Source organism: Pelobates fuscus, chromosome 7 (assembly GCF_036172605.1).
Source record: "Pelobates fuscus isolate aPelFus1 chromosome 7, aPelFus1.pri, whole genome shotgun sequence".
Taxonomy (NCBI): domain Eukaryota; kingdom Metazoa; phylum Chordata; class Amphibia; order Anura; family Pelobatidae; genus Pelobates; species Pelobates fuscus.
Window position 1 is genome coordinate 639,365 of NC_086323.1, and position 22,197 is coordinate 661,561.

At 37.3% G+C, this 22,197-nt stretch overlaps 1 protein-coding gene across 4 annotated transcripts in view; it reads left to right on the forward strand.

Moving 5' to 3' along the window:
- COL24A1 (collagen type XXIV alpha 1 chain) overlaps positions 1 to 22,197 on the forward strand; it is an 808,926-nt gene that overhangs the window by 576,998 nt on the left and 209,731 nt on the right. For all 4 annotated transcript variants that reach the window (XM_063427613.1, XM_063427615.1, XM_063427616.1 and 1 more), the window contains 3 exons: positions 12,112 to 12,165; positions 18,309 to 18,416; positions 19,052 to 19,105. In XM_063427613.1, the coding sequence (XP_063283683.1) occupies positions 12,112 to 12,165; positions 18,309 to 18,416; positions 19,052 to 19,105 (216 nt within the window). The remainder of the gene's footprint in view (positions 1 to 12,111; positions 12,166 to 18,308; positions 18,417 to 19,051; positions 19,106 to 22,197) is intronic.

A 22,197-nucleotide genomic window follows, 5' to 3' on the forward strand; every position in this document is an offset into this window, starting at 1 on the left:
CATAGTGATATATAATATGCACAGTGATTTATATACTGATATATATTATACCTAGTGATATATTATACCTAGTGATATATAATATGCACAGTGAATTATATACTGATATACATATATATATTATACCTAGTGATATATAATATACCTAGTGATATACCTAGTGATATACATAGTGATATATAATATGCACAGTGATTTATATACTGATATATATTATACCTAGTGATATATATTATACCTAGTGATATATTATACCTAGTGATATATTATACCTAGTGATATATAATATACCTAGTGATATATATTATACCTAGTGATATATTATACCTAGTGATATACATAGTGATATATAATATGCACAGTGATTTATATACTGATATATATATTATACCTAGTGATATACATAGTGATATATAATATGCACAGTGATTTATATACTGATATATATAATATACCTAGTGATATACATAGTGATATATAATATGCACAGTGATTTATATACTGATATATATATTATACCTAGTGATATACATAGTGATATATAATATGCACAGTGATTTATATACTGATATATATAATATACCTAGTGATATACATAGTGATATATAATATGCACAGTGATTTATATATTGATATATATTATACCTAGTGATATATAATATGCACAGTGATTTATATACTGATATATATTATACCTAGTGATATATATTATACCTAGTGATATATAATATACCTAGTGATATATAATATGCACAGTGATTTATATACTGATATATAATATACCTAGTGATATATAATATGCACAGTGATTTATATACTGATATATATTATACCTAGTGATATATATTATACCTAGTGATATATAATATGCACAGTGAATTATATACTGATATACATATATATATTATACCTAGTGATATATAATATACCTAGTGATATACCTAGTGATATACATAGTGATATATAATATGCACAGTGATTTATATACTGATATATATTATACCTAGTGATATATAATATGCACAGTGAATTATATACTGATATATATATATATTATACCTAGTGATATATAATATACCTAGTGATATACATAGTGATATATAATATGCACAGTGATTTATATACTGATATATATATTATACCTCATGATATATAATATACCTAGTGATATACATAGTGATATATAATATGCACAGTGATTTATATACTGATATATATATTATACCTCATGATATATAATATACCTAGTGATATACATAGTGATATATAATATGCACAGTGATTTATATATTGATATATATTATACCTAGTGATATATATTATACCTAGTGATATATAATATGCACAGTGAATTATATACTGATATATATATTATACCTAGTGATATATAATATACCTAGTGATATACATAGTGATATATAATATGCACAGTGATTTATATACTGATATATATTATACCTAGTGATATATATTATACCTAGTGATATATAATATGCACAGTGAATTATATACTGATATATATATTATACCTAGTGATATATAATATACCTAGTGATATACATAGTGATATATAATATGCACAGTGATTTATATACTGATATATAATATACATAGTGATATATATTATATGCACAGTGATTTATATACTGATATATAATATACCTAGTGAAATATATAATATGCATAGAGATTTATATACTGATATATAGTATACCTAGTGATGTACCTACTGATATATAATATATATAGTGATATATAATATGCATAGTGATGTCCCGAACGGTTTGCTGGCGAATAGTTCCTGGCGAACATAGCTTGTTCGCGTTCGCAACGGACGGCGAACATATGCAATGTTCGGTCCGCCCCCTATTCGTCATCATTGAGTAAACTTTTACCCTGTACCTCACAGTCAGCAGACACATTCCAGCCAATCAGCAGCAGACCCTCCCTCCCAGACCCTCCTACCTCCTAGACAGCATACATTTAGATTAATTCTGAAGCTGCATTATTTTTTTATTTTTTTTGTATTATTATTTTTTGTGTTTGTGTTTATTATACATTATCCTCCATAGCCAGTAACCTGTGTTTATTATACATTAGCCCCCATAGCCAGTAACCTGTGTTTATTATACATTATCCTCCCATAGCCAGTAACCTGTGCTTATTATACATTATCCCCCATAGCCAGTAACCTGTGTTTATTATACATTATCCCCCCATAGACAGTAACCTGTGCTTATTATACATTATCCCCCATAGCCAGTAACCTGTGTTTATTATACATTATCCCCCATAGCCAGTAACCTGTGTTTATTATACATTATCCTCCATAGCCAGTAACCTGTGTTTATTATACATTATCCCCCCATAGCCAGTAACCTGTGTTTATTATACATTATCCCTCCCATTGCCAGTAACCTGTGTTTATTATACATTATCCCCCATAGCCAGTAACCTGTGTTTAATATACATTATCCCCCCATAGCCAGTAACCTGTGTTTATTATACATTATCCCCCATAGCCAGTAACCTGTGTTTATTATACAATATCCTCCCATAGCCAGTAACCTGTGTTTATTATACATTATCCCCCATAGCCAGTAACCTGTGTTTATTATACATTATCCTCCCATAGCCAGTAACCTGTGTTTATTATACATTATCCTCCCATAGCCAGTAACCTGTGTTTAATTTACATTATCCTCCCATAGCCAGTAACCTGTGTTTATTATACAATATCCTCCCATAGCCAGTAACCTGCGTTTATTATACATTATCCTCCCATAGCCAGTAACCTGTGCTTATTATACATTATCCCCCCATAGCCAGTAACCTGTGTTTATTATACATTATCCTCCCCATAGCCAGTAACCTGTGTTTATTATACATTATCCCCCCATAGCCAGTAACCTGTGTTTATTATACATTATCCCCCCCCATAGCCAGTAACCTGTGTTTATTATACATTATCCTCCCCATAGCTAGTAACCTGTGTTTATTATACATTATCCTCCCATAGCCTGTAACCTGTGCTTATTATACATTATCCTCCCCATAGCCAGTAACCTGTGTTTATTATACATTATCCCCCCCATAGCCAGTAACCTGTGTTTATTATACATTATCCCCCCCCCATAGCCAGTAACCTGTGTTTATTATACATTATCCTCCCCATAGCTAGTAACCTGTGTTTATTATACATTATCCTCCCATAGCCAGTAACCTGTGTTTATTATACATTATCCTCCTATAGCCAGTAACCTGTGTTTATTATACATTATCCCCCCATAGCCAATAACCTGTTTATTATACATTATCCCCCCATAGCCAGTAACCTGTGTTTATTATACATTATCCTCCCCATAGCCAGTAACCTGTGTTTATTATACATTATCCTCCCATAGCCAGTAACCTGTGTTTATTATACATTATCCCCCCCATAGCCAGTAACCTGTATTTATTATACATTATCCCCCCATAGCCAGTAACCTGTGTTTATTATACATTATCCCCCATAGCCAGTAACCTGTGTTTATTATACATTATCCTCCCATAGCCAGTAACCTGTGTTTATTATACATTATCCTCCATAGCCAGTAACCTGTGTTTATTATACATTATCCTCCATAGCCAGTAACCTGATTATTATACATTATCCTCCATAGCCAGTAACCTGTGTTTATTATACATTATCCCCCCATAGCCAGTAACCTGTGTTTATTATACATTATCCCCCATAGCCAGTAACCTGTGTTTATTATACATTATCCCCCCCATAGCCAGTAACCTGTGTTTATTATACATTATCCTCCCATAGCCAGTAACCTGTGTTTATTATACATTATCCTCCCATAGCCAGTAACCTGTGTTTATTATACATTATCCTCCCATAGCCAGTAACCTGTGTTTATTATACATTATCCCCCCCATAGCCAGTAACCTGTGTTTATTATACATTATCCCCCCATAGCCAGTAACCTGTGTTTATTATACATTATCCCTCCATAGCCAGTAACCTGTGTTTATTATACATTATCCCCCTCATAGCCAGTAACCTGTGTTTATTATACATTATCCTCCCATAGTCAGTAACCTGTGTTTATTATACATTATCCCCCCATAGCCAGTAACCTGTGCTTATTATACATTATCCCCCTCATAGCCAGTAACCTGTGTTTATTATACATTATCCTCCATAGCCAGTAACCTGTGTTTATTATACATTATCCCCCCATAGCCAGTAACCTGTGTTTATTATACATTATCCCCCATAGCCAGTAACCTGTGTTTATTATACATTATCCCCCCCCATAGCCAGTAACCTGTGTTTATTATACATTATCCTCCTATAGCCAGTAACCTGTATTTATTATACATTATCCTCCATAGCCAGTAACCTGTGTTTATTATACATTATCCCCCCATAGCCAGTAACCTGTGTTTATTATACATTATCCTCCTATAGCCAGTAACCTGTATTTATTATACATTATCCTCCATAGCCAGTAACCTGTGTTTATTATACATTATCCCCCATAGCCAGTAACCTGTGTTTATTATACATTATCCCCCATAGCCAGTAACCTGTGTTTATTATACATTATCCTCCCATAGCCAGTAACCTGTGTTTATTATACATTATCCTCCCATAGCCAGTAACCTGTGTTTATTATACATTATCCCCCCCATAGCCAGTAACCTGTGTGTATTATACATTATCCCCCCATAGCCAGTAACCTGTGTTTATTATACATTATCCCCCCCATAGCCAGTAACCTGTGTTTATTATACATTATCCCTCCCATAGCCAGTAACCTGTGTTTATTATACATTATCCTCCATAGCCAGTAACCTGTGTTTATTATACATTATCCTCCCATAGCCAGTAACCTGTGTTTATTATACATTATCCCCCCATAGCCAGTAACCTGTGTTTATTATACATTATCCCTCCATAGCCAGTAACCTGTGTTTATTATACATTATCCCCCTCATAGCCAGTAACCTGTGTTTATTATACATTATCCTCCCATAGGCAGTAACCTGTGTTTATTATACATTATCCCCCTATAGCCAGTAACCTGTGTTTGTTATACATTATCCTCCCATAGCCAGTAACCTGTGTTTATTATACATTATCCTCCCATAGCCAGTAACCTGTGTTTATTATACATTATCCCCCATAGCCAGTAACCTGTGTTTATTATACATTATCCTCCCATAGCCAGTAACCTGTGTTTATTATACATTATCCTCCCATAGCCAGTAACCTGTGTTTATTATACATTATCCTCCTATAGCCAGTAACCTGTGTTTATTATACATTATCCCCCCATAGCCAGTAACCTGTGTTTATTATACATTATCCTCCTATAGCCAGTAACCTGTATTTATTATACATTATCCTCCATAGCCAGTAACCTGTGTTTATTATACATTATCCCCCCATAGCCAGTAACCTGTGTTTATTATACATTATCCTCCTATAGCCAGTAACCTGTATTTATTATACATTATCCTCCATAGCCAGTAACCTGTGTTTATTATACATTATCCCCCATAGCCAGTAACCTGTGTTTATTATACATTATCCCCCATAGCCAGTAACCTGTGTTTATTATACATTATCCTCCCATAGCCAGTAACCTGTGCTTATTATACATTATCCCCCCATAGCCTGTAACCTGTGTTTATTATACATTATCCCCCCATAGCCAGTAACCTGTGTTTATTATACATTATCCTCCTATAGCCAGTAACCTGTATTTATTATACATTATCCTCCATAGCCAGTAACCTGTGTTTATTATACATTATCCCCCATAGCCAGTAACCTGTGTTTATTATACATTATCCCCCATAGCCAGTAACCTGTGTTTATTATACATTATCCCCCCATAGCCAGTAACCTGTGTTTATTATACATTATCCCCCATAGCCAGTAACCTGTGTTTATTATACATTATCCTCCCATAGCCAGTAAGCTGTGTTTATTATACATTATCCCCCCATAGCCAGTAACCTGTGTTTATTATACATTATCCCCCATAGCCAGTAACCTGTGTTTATTATACATTATCCTCCCTATAGCCAGTAATATAATATATATGTTCAGAAACATATTAGTAATATATGTAAATCGGGTTCATGCAAAGAGGGTGAAAAGGTATTAAAGAAAAACACACTTATTTAATCAAATTTACAAAGCAAAACTTTTAAAAGCTTTCCTCATTTCTTTCTCGGGATGAGGAATATATCGGTTGTAGACTGAGGATTTCCATCTGCCCAATCTTTTAATAATATGCACTGGAGTGTCAGTGTTGAAGGAGACCGAAGTTGCCTCTATTCTAAATGAAAGACCCGAGACATGGATACAACCCAATCTTAGGAGTAGTGTTCTGATGTAGAAGATGAATTTAGCCGTAGTCAGAGGGATTCAGTGAGAGTAGTGGTGAAATGTGTGTGGCATGACTGAGTGTGGGTAAGTAAGAGTCAAGTATTTTAACTGGGCACTAGTTCTAGGTGGGATAAAGTGGTATAGCGGATGGATGAGTAGTTTGGTTCGTTTTAGAGGTTTGTAGAGAAAGTATATAGTGATCATGATTTTTAGCGATATCCAATATTTTTAAGGTGGTCTCAAACAAACATAAAATGGTATATAAAATTTGTGGGAATATCGAATAGTCGTGTACAGTAAATTAGAGAGGGCTCAGAATATCGAACCATCGATCGGTAACCTGGATGAAGTAGGGGGTCTATCTGTTTTATTAAATACGCGGTAATATGCTTTTAATGGGATAGGACGTTAGGAAAGGTGTGTGATTGGGATAAGTGGTTGTGGCTGTATTTACCTTATCCTGGGACCGACCTGGCTCCTAAGCTTGAGCCGCGCGTGGCTGGATCACTCCTGCCTCCACACGAGCCGCATGCGGCTTGATCTCCTCTTCTGACTTAGCCGCGTGCACTGACCGCAGTGATCGGTCACGTGGCCCGCCTGGCACTAGGAGCACGGCTCGAGTCACGAGCTCGCTCTTAAAGGGGCAGTGGGAGCCAAAAGTTGATTCAGGCTCCCATTGGCCCACGTCATTCCAGCACCCCCACACACGAACGTTTTGGGGGCGTAGGCATGACGTGGGCCAATCACTGGTGTATCAGTAGTGTACATTAAAAAAAAAACTAGAAATTTGACTGTGAAATAATAGCAGTCAGTTTCCTTCACACATGTGTGTTTCAGGGCCTGCCAGGGCACAGTGTCACACCAGTGCAACTCATATCTGGTGTAACAGTAGTGTACATTTAAAAAAATGTCGGGGACCCTTGGTGTTGTACGTGGCTGGGTGGAGGAAGAGACCTTTAATGACATCAGTGAGGACAAGGAACGGGACATGGCTAGCTTGGTATCCAACCTTGTGCAAATGGGGAGTTTGCGTTTGTGCAAATGGACTGTTTGCGGTTGTTTGCGGTGGGTTAAATGTGGAGTTTGGTCTGTCACTGTGAAGCGGGCGTAACCCTTACACTACCTGATCGATACAACATCATACCTGATGTTTTAAAGCACGTTATTCCAAACAATTTAGGAATGTTAGGTGATTTATGCCCTTTATGGATTAAAACCAGACTCTGCATCAACTATGTAATTTTCCATGGGGTTTTGCCATGGATCCCCCTCCGGCATGCAACAGTCCAGGTGTTAGTCCCCTTGAAACAAATTTTCCATCACTATTGTGGCCAGAAAGAGTCCCTGTGGGTTTTAAAATTCGCCTGCCTATTGAAGTCTATGGCAGTTCGCCCGTTCGCGAACATTTGTGGAAGTTCGCGGTCGCGAACGGAAAATTTTATGTTCGCGAAATCACTAAATATGCACAGTGATTTATATACTGATATATAATATACCTAGTGATATATATATAATATGCACAGTGATTTATATACTGATATATAATATACCTAGTGATATATATATATAATATGCACAGTGATTTATATACTGATATATAGTATACCTAGTCATATATATATAATATGCACAGTGATTTATATACTGATATATAATATACATAGTGATATATATATATATATAATATGCACAGTGATTTATATACTGATATATAATATACCTAGTGATATATATATATAATATGCACAGTGATTTATATACTGATATATAGTATACCTAGTGATATATATATAATATGCACAGTGATTTATATACTGATATATAGTATACCTAGTGATATATATATATATAATATGCATAGTGATTTATATACTGATATATAGTATACCTAGTGATATATATATAATATGCACAGTGATTTATATACTGATATATAATATACCTAGTGATATATATATATATATATATATAATATGCACAGTGATTTATATACTGATATATAATATACCTAGTGATATATATAATATGCACAGTGATTTATATACTGATATATAATATACCTAGTGATATATATAATATGCACAGTGATTTATATACTGATATATAATATACCTAGTGATATATATATATATATATATATATATATATATAATATGCACAGTGATTTATATACTGATATATAATATACCTAGTGATATATATATATATATAATATGCACAGTGATTTATATACTGATATATAGTATATCTAGTATTGTACATATATATATATATATATATATATATATAATATACACATTGATTTACATAGTGATATACATACTGATATAGTATACACAGTAATTTATCTACTGACATAATATATATAGTGATATATAATATGCACAGTGATTTATATACTGATATATAATATACCTAGTGATATATATATATATAATATGCACAGTGATTTATATACTGATATATAGTATATCTAGTGATATATATATATAATATGCACAGTGATTTATATACTGATATATAATATACCTAGTGATATATATATATATAATATGCACAGTGATTTATATACTGATATACATAATGGTATATAATATACACAGTGATTTATATACTGATATATAATATACAGTGATATATTATTATTATTATTATTATTATTATTATTATTATTATTATTGCCATTTATATAGTGCCAACAGATTACAATATTATGAGAGGGGGAATTTAACTATAAATAGGACAATTCCAAAAAAACTTACAGGAACGATAGGTAGAAGTCCTGCAAGCGCGAGTTGGCGGTACGAGTGTGAGCAGCGGTCAGGAGGTGGTCACGGGCAGAGCGGAGAGACCGAGGAGGGGCATACCTATGGATCTGTGAAGAGATATAAGAGGGGCTAGAGTTGTTCAGTGCTTTATAGGTGTGAGTTAGTACCTTGAGTTGACTCCTATAGCATACAGGAAGCCAATGTAAGGACTGGCAGAGAGGTGAGGTGTGAGAGAACCGACTAGAGAGGAAAATCAGTCTGGCAGCAGCGTTCATTATGGACTGTAAGGGTGCAGTACGGCTTTTGTGAAGACCAATCAGGAGAGGGTTAGAATAATAATAATGTACTGAATCTAGCCCGCAGTTCCCACCGTGCATCCTTCCTCTAGAAGGACCTGAAGTATGTATGAGAAAAAACACCCTGAGAAATAGACAACCATCACATAATCGAATCCCATAGCGTACTGGATAAAGCAATATACCAGAACTAGCAAGTGACCCAAAGTGGAGGCGAGGTAGTGACAGAACAAAGAGGCCTGGATATGTTAAATGCGTAGTGATAGGTTCTAGGGAGTGTGTCGAGAGAGGGCTCTATGGGAAAGCCTTGTGCGGGCCTAACAAGACCAAGTGTAATAATGGACGGTAGTATAAATGAAGAAAATGAACCTGATTCAGGTGAACCAAAGTGCAGTAAAAATAATGTATGGGATGAAGGATTACAGTTACCCCACGAGATATGGCTCAATGAAGGTGTTAATGGAAACAAGTAGTATGATGGGATACTAGGCAACCCTAGTAATATAGTTAGAATGCAAATGAAATGCCCAAACGAGGTGCCAAATTTGCCTGGGGCAGGTTGCCTACTGCAGGGCATGTGAACACACATTGTAAAGGCATAGTGATGCACAATTTGTATCCTGAGTCAAAGGGTACCTGTGCGGGCTGTGTTGGGATTAATGCAGGTGAAGGTAGGATGTGAATCGGAGAATGGTTGTGGAGTTTGATGAAAGGGAATTTAAATTTAAGGATATGAGGGAATGGCAGAGATCAGCTAAGTAAAAGTCATAAATAGGGAACATCATATATTAATGAGGCTTAGAGTGCAATAACTAACACTAGCAAAACAAACTTTTAACTAAACAAGAGTTAAGGATGGAGGGTGCAATAGTCATCAAGTAAGACGTAATACTGTGGGGGGTATTCACAAGATGATCGTCCAGAAATGCTACCTCTCCTTAGGGTGTGTCCTGCAGGGTTGGGTGCTGTGAGTGTAGCGGTTTCAAAAATAATACCCCGATCTGGGTTTATAAACCCACATATATCGCATCCTCTGTAACACCCCGATCTGGGTTTATAAACCCACATATATCGCATCCTCTGTAACACCCCGATCTGGGTTTATAAACCCACAGATTCCTACCAGTGATATTGATGTTCACAATGAAATCCTGAGGATTATCCCTTAACCGCCCTTGAGATCAACCACTGATGTTAACCTTATAGGTCTTCAAGTTTCATGTATAGATTTTGTTCCCTTTTCAAATATTGGAAATACATGTGCTTTTCACCAATCCTTTGGTACGTTTCCAGCTAAAAAAGAATTCTGGAATTTTAAGAAATGATGTACTTGAACAGCGGTTGCAACCTTTCGGACTCCCCCAATTATGGCTGTAAGAGCATTATGGGAAATGTATACAACATCTGGAGTGCTGAATGATTGTGCTAGTGACTAAATGAGCCACTAGGCTCCTGTTTTAGTTATCATCTCCCTCTAGGGTGTCAGGGGTGAGCTTCGCCAGATATGGGATGTCAGGGATGAGCTCTTCCAGCTGTGGGGTGTCAGGGATGATATTGCTAGCTATTGGGTGTCAGGGATTATCTCTTCCAGATGTGGGGTTTCAGGGATGAGCTCACTAGCTATGGAGTGTCAGCGATGAGCTCCCCAGCTATGGAGTGTCAGCGATGAGCTCCACCAGCTATGGAGTGTCAGCGATGAGCTCCACCAGCTATGGTGTGTCAGGGATGAGCTCCACCAGCTATGGGGTGTCAGGGATGAGCTCCACCAGCTATGGGGTGTCAGGGATGATCTCAGTAGCTATGGAGTGTTAGGGATGAGCTCCCCAGCTATGGGGTGTCAGGGATGAGCTTCCCAGATATGGGGTGTCAGGTATGATCTCTTCCAGCTGTGGGGTATCAGGGATGTTCTCACTAGCTATGGGGTGTCAGGGATGAGCTCTTCCATCTGTGGGGTGTCAGGGATGAGCTCTTCCAACTGTGGGGTGTCAGGGATGATCTCACTAGCTATGGGGTGTCAGGGATGAGCTCTTCCAGCTTTGGGGTGTCAGGGATGATCTCACTAGCTATGGGGTGTCAGGGATGAGCTCTTCCAACTGTGGGGTGTCAGGGATGATCTCACTAGCTATGGGGTGTCAGGGATGAGCTCTTCCAACTGTGGGGTGTCAGGGATGATCTCACTAGCTGTGGGGTGTCAGGGATGAGCTTTATTCATGAAATGTTTTTACAGTAATATTGGGGTGTATCCAGATATACCAATAATAAGGTACAGTATGTTTATGGGGTGCATTATAAATAGTTTATAGCATATGTTATGATCATTAATACACATCAATTGATCATGGTGATAACGGGCTTATTGTAAACTTATAATAAGATGAATTGTAAATTAATAATGGGGTACATAAACCTCCATATCTTTATCACTGTCAATTTTGGACCCATTCGCTGTGATTTAATAGATAATTCTCCGAGAATTATTATATTGGAAATCACTACAAATACTGCAGATATTTAGAAATAAATCAGGATTCTGTACCAAGGAATGAGTGCTCGATGGTGAAATGATTTGTCTTTCCTTTAAATATTACACAGTGTTATCTCAGATGTATTTTACGAAGATGTGTCTCCTGACCTTTTAATTATTATACAGGGGCCGGAAGGAAAATCAGGAGTTCCAGGTCAAACGGGGCGTCCAGGCAAAAAGGTAAGCACACGTTTCTCCACACAGTTCTGAATAAAGCATTAAAGCAACACTCTCATTAGAGAAAAGAAATGTATTTTTCATATAGATGTGTTTTATGTTTATTTTAGAATACTGAGCCCCCTTAAAATTAATCATTAAAAACAATATAAAACTGTGAACATACTCTTCCTATCTCAATCTGCAGAGTGTGACGTCATCAACGTTGATCAGACGCTCTGATAAATACAAAATAAACATAAAACATTCACTAACGTGTAAGTTGCAGAATTCGACGTGAACTCAACTGAAGTGGTAAAATGTTCTCAGTCAGCTATTTTTGCTTCCAGTAATTCTCACTTTAGTGAATAACCCTGATAGGACATGCATGTACGTTATGGAAATCAAAAGTCACTCACCGACCTGCCACAGTATGGAACACAGATCCACTTCAGTAATACACCATTTCCAATTATCCGAGATTGGCCGCATGGCATACAATGAACAGAGCGAAACAATAGTGTCTGACCCTCTGTAAACTATTGTGTTACTGTGTATATAACTCAAAAAACGATAATGGCCTCTATCTTAATTATCTGTTCATCCTCTGCTAAAATTTAGAGGGAAGAATATTTGTGGGAGATTATATCATATGCCATAGAGACAGAATTAGCATTTTTACAACGTAAAGTAAACGTGACAAAATAGGTACCACTTTTTACAGGTATTTCTGGGGAACCTGAAAGCAAACTCCTAAAATACTACTAGAATTTACACATGTCTTTACTTGTCATAATATCCTCATACAGTAAGTAACGATTCACCAAACACTTGTACTATGTCTTCCTTAACTGCTAGAAAGCACGCAGCTACATACTGTCAATGTGCCTGGTAAAGGTAGGCAGACAATGTAATAGAGCAGCAGGAAATGCTAGCAGAATGATTGGTTGTATAGGGAGAGGTATTAGCAGTAGAAAGAGGGAAGTGCTCATGCCATTGTACAGAACACTGGTGAGACCTCACTTGGAGTATTGTACGCAGTACTGGAGACCGTATCTCCAGAAGGATATCGATACCTTAGAGAGAGTTCAGAGAAGGGCTACTAAACTGGTTCATGGATTGCAGGATAAAACTTACCAGGAAAGGTTAAAGGATCTTAACATGTATAGCTTGGTGGAAAGACGAGACAGGGGGGATATGATAGAAACATTTAAATACATAAAGGGAATCAACACAGTAAAGGAGGAGACTATATGTAAAAGAAGAAAAACTACCACAACAAGAGGACATAGTCTTAAATTAGAGGGACAAAGGTTTAAAAATAATATCAGGAAGTATTACTTTACTGAGAGGGTAGTGGATGCATGGAATAGCCTTCCAGCTGAAGTGGTAGAGGTTAACACAGTTACATAGTTACATAGTTACATAGCTGAAAAGAGACTTGCGTCCATCAAGTTCAGCCTTCCTCACATATGTTTTTTGCTGTTGATCCAAAAGAAGGCATAAAAAAAAAAAAACCCAGTTTGAAGCACTTCCAATTTTGCAACAAGCTAGCAAAAAAATTCCTTCTTGACCCCAGAATGGCAGTCAGATTTATCCTTGGAACAAGCAGTTATTATCCTACACTGAAAGATTATATCCTTGAATATTCTGTTTTTGCAAGTATGCATCTAGTAGCTGTTTGAACATCTGTATGGACTCTGATAAAACCACTTCTTCAGGCAGAGAATTCCACATCCTGATTGTTCTTACAGTAAAAAAACCTTTCCTTTGCCTTAGACGAAATCTTCTTTCTTCTAGTCTAAACGCATGACCTCGTGTCCTATGTAAAGTCCGGTTTGTGAATAGATTTCCACACAATGGTTTGTATTGGCCTCGAATATATTTGTATAATGTTATCATATCCCCTCTCAGGCGACGTTTTTCTAAACTAAATAGGTTTAATTTTGTTAACCTTTCTTCATAGCTGATATGTTCCATTCCTTTTATTAATTTTGTAGCCCGCCTCTGCACTTTTTCTAGTGCCATAATATCCTTCTTTAGAACAGGTGCCCAAAATTGCACAGCATATTCAATGTGTGGTCTTACCAGTGATTTATAAAGAGGCAAAATGATATTCTAGTCCCGAGAATGAATGCCCTTTTTCATGCATGACAATACCCTACTGGCCTTGGCCACTGCTGATTGACATTGCACATTGTTGCATAGTTTGTTGTCTATAACAATTCCCAAGTCCTTTTCGTGTGTTGTTATCCCTAATTCGCTTCCATTAAGGGTATACGTTGCTTGTGTATTCTTTACGCCGAAGTGCATAACTTTGCATTTTTCAACATTAAATTTCATCTGCCATTTGAGTGCCCAGTCCTCCAGTCTATTTAAATCCCTCTGCAGCAAAGTAATATCTTGCTCACATTGTATTATTTTACAAAGTTTTGTGTCATCTGCAAACACTGAAACATGACTTTCAATGCTGTCTTCAAGATCATTTATAAACATGTTAAATAGAAGGGGTCCCAGAACAGACCCCTGAGGGACACCACTTGCCACCTCTGTCCAGCTTGAAAAGTTACCATTAACGACAACTCTTTGTACTCTGTTTTTAAGCCAATGTTCTATCTAGACCGATTTCCTTGAGTTTGAACACTAATCTTCTGTGTGGAACTGTATCAAATGCCTTGGCAAAGTCCAAATAGATCACATCCACTGCAACACCCTGATCTATACTTCTACTTACTTCTTCGTAGAACGCAATCAAGTTAGTTTGACATGACCTGTGCTTCATAAAACCGTGTTGATTTTTGCTGATAACCATGTTCTTCTCAAGGAATTCTTGAATATAATCCCTTAATAACCTTTCAAATATATTACCAGCCACAGAAGTTAAGCTCACAGGTCTATAATTTCCAGGCAAGGATTTTGAACCCTTTTTGAATATAGGAACAACATCTGCCTTCCTCCAATCCTCCGGAACACTTCCTGAAAGAAAAGAATCTTGAAAGATTAAAAACAGAGGTTCACTTATTTCTACACTTATTTCCTTAAGTACACGTGGATGGATACCGTCAGGCCCTGGAGCTTTGTTTATATTAACTTTCTTTAGTTGCTGCAGCACCTTGTCTTGAGTTAACCAATTACAATTATTCTGCAAGTTTTTAGTAGCAATCATTTGCACATCTATTGCCATGGGTTCTTCCTTAATATATACAGAGGAGAAATAGTTATTTAAAATTCCTGCCTTTTCCTGGTCTTCATTGACTAACACCCCCGTTTCAGTTTTTAGTGTAGCTACACTTTCATTTTTGGGTTTTTTAGAATTTATGTACTTAAAAAATGCTTTAGGGTTGGTTTTGCTCTCTTTAGCTATCATTTTTTCATTTTGAAGTTTAGCAAGTCTAATTGCCTTTTTGCACGCATTATTTGCTTTCTTATATCTTTTATAAGATGCATCTGATTTGTCCGATTTAAATGCTTTAAATGCCCTTTTCTTATTTTTAATCTCTTGTTTTACTTTTCTAGTAAGCCACATTGGTTTTAATTTGTTTCTTTTATATTTATTTCCCAATGGTACATACTGAGAAATGTACCTTTCTAATATTTGTTGGAAGATGATCCATTTATCCTCAGTGTTCTTTTCACTAAAGAGTTTATGCCAGTCAATATATTGTAGAGCTTCCCTTAACTTATTGAAATTGGCCTTTTTAAAATTATATGTTTTAGTATACCCCATGTGCTTTTGTTTTTTTGAGTTTATTTCAAAGGACACTATATTGTGATCACTATTTCCCAAGTGCTCACCTACTTGAATGTTGGTCAAAAGATCAATGTTGTTTGTTACAACCAGGTCCAGACAAGTGTCCATTCTAGTTGGTGCTTGTACTAGTTGTGACATGAAGGTGTCATTTAACAAGTTTAATAACCTAATTCCCTTTGCTGAGCTACTAGTCCCTATGTCCCAATTTATGTCTGGGTAATTAAAATCTCCAATAATTAAAGTGTTACCAAGATTTGCAGCTTTCTCAATTTGCTCAAACAGCTGTTGTTCCTCGTCAATATTAACATTAGGTGGTTTATAACATATCCCAACCAATAGTTGGTTTCCCTTCTTTTCCCCCAAGCAGATATCTACCCATAAAGCTTCCACATTTTCCTCATCGCATTCCATTTGCTTAAGATTTGGCTTTAAATCATGGTTGACATACAAACATACCCCACCACCCTTCTTGTTTTGCCTATCCTTCCTAAATAACGTGTACCCATTTAAGTTAACTGCCCAGTCATGTGTCTCATCCCACCATGTTTCAGTTATGCCTATTATATCATATTGTTTAGTGTATGCTAATGCCTCTAGTTCCCCAATTTTGTTATTTAGGCTCCTTGCATTAGTAAGCATACATTTAATATCATGCATCACTTGTATATTTTGTGAATTATCAACATTACATAGCTTCTCTTTTCTGAGCTTGCCCCTCCCCCCGTCTCCACCCTCCTTGTACTGTGCTAAAGCCCATTTCCTTTCTGTCCTATCTCCATTTTGTAAATTGCTATGAACCTCCCCCCCTACTACTAGTTTAAAATCTCCTCCAACCTTCTAGCCATCCTATCCCCCAGCACTGCAGACCCTCTCCCGTTTAGGTGCAATCCATCACTACTATAAAGGTTGTACCCAATCGCAAAGTCGGCCCAGTGCTCTAAAAACCCAAAACCCTCCTTCCTGCACCAAGACTTCAGCCACGCATTAACCTCTCTAATCTCCCGCTGCCTTTCCACTGTAGCGCGTGGCACAGGTAATATCTCAGAGAATACCACCTTGGAGGTCCTTTTCTTAAGTTTGCTACCTAATTCCCTGAAATCATTCTTTAGGACCTTCCATCTTCCTCTTACTTTGTCATTGGTACCAACATGGACCATGACCGCTGGGTCATCCCCAGCCCCTCCCAATAATCCATCCACTCTATCAGCAACATGCCGGACCCGAACACCCGGGAGACAGCAAACTGTCCGGTTGAGCCGATCAGAGCGGCAGATTGCCCTATCTGCTCTCCTAATGATAGAGTCCCCTACCACCAAAACCTGTCTTGCCTTCCTTACATTTTGATTCCCACCCGTACTAGGGGGGCTGTTAGCTCGGCTGTTAGAAGTAACAGCTTCCTCTAATACAGCTACTCCTGAGCTGATGCTCCCAACATCTTCCCTCAAACGGGCAAATCTGCTAGGTTGCACCAAATCAGGACTAGCTAGCCCTTTCCTCTTCCCTCCCCCCCTGCTTCCTCGCCCCACTGTCACCCAGCTACATGCCTGTTCCCCATCTGTCATATCTCCTCCCTCTCCACTACCTGTCCCCACTAAACTCTGCTCAGTCAGCAGCAGACTCCTCTCAAGATTGTCGATCTCCCTCAAAGTTGCGATTTGCTTCTCGAGATCTCCAATCTGAGCTTCCAGAGAAGCCACTCGCACACAACCATCACAGAGGTATGGACCATGGATGGGTACATCCAGGCATCCATACATGCAACAAGATGTGCATTGAGTTAAACTAACAATCTTGCTAACACTCATTTCCCCAGATACAGATAAGAAAAGAAAAAAAAAAATATATATATATATATATAAATAATAATAAAAAAATATATAAAAAAAAAATATATATATATAAATAATAAAAAATAAAATTAAAAATAAATTAAAAATAAAAAAAAATATATAAAAATTATATATAAAATTAAAAATTAAAAATTACCTTGATAGTTTAAACCCCTAGTTAGTTTGAACTCCTGGTTTTATAACTCCTACTTGAAAGAGTCTACTTAATAGAGTCTGCTTTCAAATAATGTGAAGGAGTAAAGGAGTTTAAGCATGCGTGGGATAGGCATAAGGCTATCCTAACTATAAGATAAGGCCAGGGACTAATGAAAGTATTTAGAAAACTGGGCAGACTAGATGGGCCGAATGGTTCTTATCTGCCGTCACATTCTATGTTTCTATGTTACTCGCCTAATGACTTGGCAATGTGGGATGAAATTCTAGGTTTAGTTTGCGATGTTAATATTTTATGAGCATTCTTATAATTCTGAATTATAAATGCTATATGGACACACATCGTTCTATAAAATGACATGATTACCCATTTATTGAAATGCATAACGATTTTATTTTAATGTTCCATATAGGGAGAGAAGGGACAGATGGGTCCATTCGGAGCTGTGGGCGGTGTGGGGGAGCCAGGGGTACAAGGCGAATTCGGACTGAAAGGGGCCCGTGGAACCAGAGGAATAATGGTTTGTGTTTTGTGGTGCTATATAATGTCACTGCCAGGCTTTCGCAGGATGAAACTTTCAGTAATCATGTAATACAATTATTAGATATATTCATATCATTATTGCCTTTCTACAAAGGGATCTTCGTATTACTGTGGCAACAACGTATCAATTGTTACTGAATACAATAATCTCCACCAAAGCTTTGCTTATCCCCCTGGAGTCCCAATCCGAACACACCCAGCTAAATTTTGCACCTCCACTTTAATGCCCCCCCCCCTGGAAGCCATTTCTGATCTGATTTACCATTTGTTTTGTTTCTATAGACAAAGGTAATCATTGATAATAGTGTTGGTGATATAAAGCATCTAAACATTTCTGGTGGATAATTAATGGATAATAGACATTGTTTAATAAAGTTTCTATGTTTTTATTAATGTACATTTTTGAGGGGTTTTAGTTAAAATGTGTGAATTTTTGGTTTCTATACACAAGAAACAAATTGTGAAGGGTATTTCTGTCAAAAAAAGACAGTTTAAAGTCAGTTTGGATATTGTGATATTTGGTATAAATTACCAGGATAACCTTTATTTATCTCTCCTTGCATCCAAGGTGTTCCCTCATCCTATCCTTTGTGTTTACTTGTGTCTTAATAGGGAAATTTAGGATTAATGGGTCCGGAAGGAGAACCTGGGATTCCCGGATACGGGGTAAGAAATGATTCCCATTGTTTATGTCTAATTCATTCACAGCCACATCCCAGTTACAGAACTTCTCTCACTATTGGTAAATCAGAAGACATTAAATGGAATTACTCTCACAACCAGTCCACTTATAAGATATTAAACTTCCTTCTATCTATCTTTCTTTAACTGCACCATTGAGATATGCCACCGAGATTAAGCACTACAAACATATATTCCTGACCCTATAGTGTTAAAACCACCATCTAGCCCCCCTGGGCCCCTCATGCCTCCCTAAAAATAGCAAAATCTTACTGTATTCAAGCCTGAAGCTGTGGATCTGTATGCCGTTTGCCTAAAAAAAAAAAACAAGCAGTCTGCTGACATCAGAAGTGGTGGTCTGATCCAATCACAATGCTTCCCCATAGGATTGGCTGAGACTGACAAGGAGGCAGATCAGGGGCAGAGCCAGCATGATTCAAACACAGCCCTGGCCAATCAGCATCTCCTCATAGAGATACATTGAATCAATGAATCTCTATGAGGAAAGTTCAGTGTCTGCATGCAGAGGGAGGAGATACTGAATGTTTGGATGCATTTTAGGCAGCCATGACCCAGGAAGGATCTCTAACAGCCATCTGAGGAGTGGCCAGTGAAGTTATCACTAAGCTGTAAAGACAGTGTTTACAGCAAAAAGCCTGAAGGGAATGATTCTACTCACCAGAACTAATTCAATAAGCTGTAGTTGTTCTGGTGACTATAGTGTCCCTTTAACTGGTCTGGAGCTTTTGTGTCCATTTATTATCACAAACACACGATTCCTTCTTCACATAAATAGATTAAACAGTTATTTCTCTAATTTTAAAATATATACAGTTCTAGATGGGAAAACAATCTGTTCAACAGATATTGAGTGTTAGACGATAAACAGTTTAATCTTTTAGACGTCCTTCTGAAATAAAAAAATAAAAAAACTATCAACTTTTAACTTGTTTTTAAATGTTTACCACATTTATTGAAAAAGTGATTTAAAAAAAATGATCGATGTTTATTTATTTAGAAAGTTTTACTTTACTTTGTCTGACCAACTGCTGCTCAAACTAACTTGCCAGCTACTGCAGGTTCACACAGAGAAATCACAGCAGCCGCAAGTTAGGTTGAGCAGCACTTTGTCAGATAACTGTAGACCCCCAACATCGCAACATTGACGTGCTAAGTATTAGGCCACCCTACCAGAGGGGGGAGACCAGTGACACATTCACTTGGAAAGAGGGTGGTCCTGCCCTAATTGCTGGCAGTTCAACCTGTCATGAATGCATGTGAAGGGTGCTTGCCAATCAGGCACACCAGCCCCCTGAGGACGGATCATGCAGGGAGCGCTACTACTGCTAACCTTTGTGTATGTTAGGAGGCATTCGCCAAGACTGCTCAGTCCGACTAAAGTAACATTTTCTAAATAAATATCGATCATTTTTGAAAAATCTGTTGTTTCCATAAATGTGGTAAACATTTAAAAGCAAGTTAAAAATGTATAAAGTTTTTAAAAAAAAATTATTTCAGAAGGACGTCTAAAAGATTAAACTGTTTATCGTCTAACACTCAATATCTGTTGAACAGATTGTTTTCCCATCTAGAACTGTATATATTTTAAAATTAGAGAAATAACAGTTTAATCTATTTATGTGAAGAAGGGATTGTGTGTTTGTGATAATAAATGGACACAAAAGCTCCAGACCAGTTAATCTCGGTGGCGTATCTCAATGAAATGGTCTTGGTGCACCAGGCCTGTAGTTTTATGCTGCAATGTAAAACATTGCTATTTAGTAGATCCAATTACAGGGTTAAACACACCTCCAGTGGTTGTCTATCTGACCGTGACTAGGGCGCTTCCGCACCCAAAACTGAGTTTGACTTGGTCATTTGGACATTCTCACACTTTGCATTGGATCCAATGCTTCTCTATGAAATGCATTGGATTTGGTAAGACGCTTGGAAGAGATTCGTGCTGGATGAAGCCACAGGAGGAGCAGGCAGACCTCCGAGTAAGTCTTGGCACAGGTAAGTAAAAAACATTTTTCTTTTTTTTTTTAACTACATCTAGAAGGCCCTCTGTTTACAATAGGGAGGAGAATGATCTAGCGGTTGAAATATGTTTGTTTTCCTAGCGCTATAGTGTTCCTCTAAATCCAATGGGACTGGATGAGAAATGTTTAAATGTAATTCAGACACGCTTATACCACATGTCCATTAATTCAATCTGAGTGGAAACCTGATGCAAACATAGCTGACCTGGGAAACTTCAATTCGTCAAAACTGGCGGTCAAAGTTTTGATTCCATTTGCCATTTTGTTAACATTTGTTTAAAACTTGTTTTTTTGTCCAATTTGATTCAAAAGTGAAAATGGTAGAAGTGAGTGAACAGACATGTTCTCTGTTACAGAGAGAGCAGAATAAATAGCTTGCTGTCTGTCTGCACTGAATGTGGATTGCTGAAATCAATAAACAGCATGGCGGTCTAAAACTGCTCTCTACCTACCCCCAATGATGGCTGAGTGTGTAAGTGATTGTCGGCTTGGAAGATGGCTTTGTACAAGTGAATGGAGGATAGAGTCCCAATTTTGGTCCTAAAGGCTGGGTGCCACCTGACACCCCTTTTCTTGGCAGGTCTGCCTATTGTGGGCATTGCTAATGATGCATGACCATCTTTGTCCTGATTCCCCCCCCCCCCCTCAATTGTTGTCTGACCAACTGCTGCTCAAACTAACTTGCCAGCTACTGCAGGTTCACACAGAGAATATCACATGTGGATCGGTAACCAGTCTGTCATTAAATGTCATGAGCAGATTTGGGATCCAAATAAATGTCTCACAAAGCTTTGCTGATAAGAGAGGCTCCTGATTGGTGGAGTCTCTTCCTGGCGTGGGAGGGTCTGTCTGCTTTTTTCGCCTTGTAGTGAATTAGGAGTTACTTTTCCATGAGAGTTCATTGATAACGTGTATGCTGGGTGTTAGAAGCAAACCTTGGTTTCTTCCATAGCTGATCACGAGACGTGCGTGACATCATAGTGTATACCTCCCAAGTGTCCCTATTTCGAAGGGTCAGTACCCATTTTGAGCCTA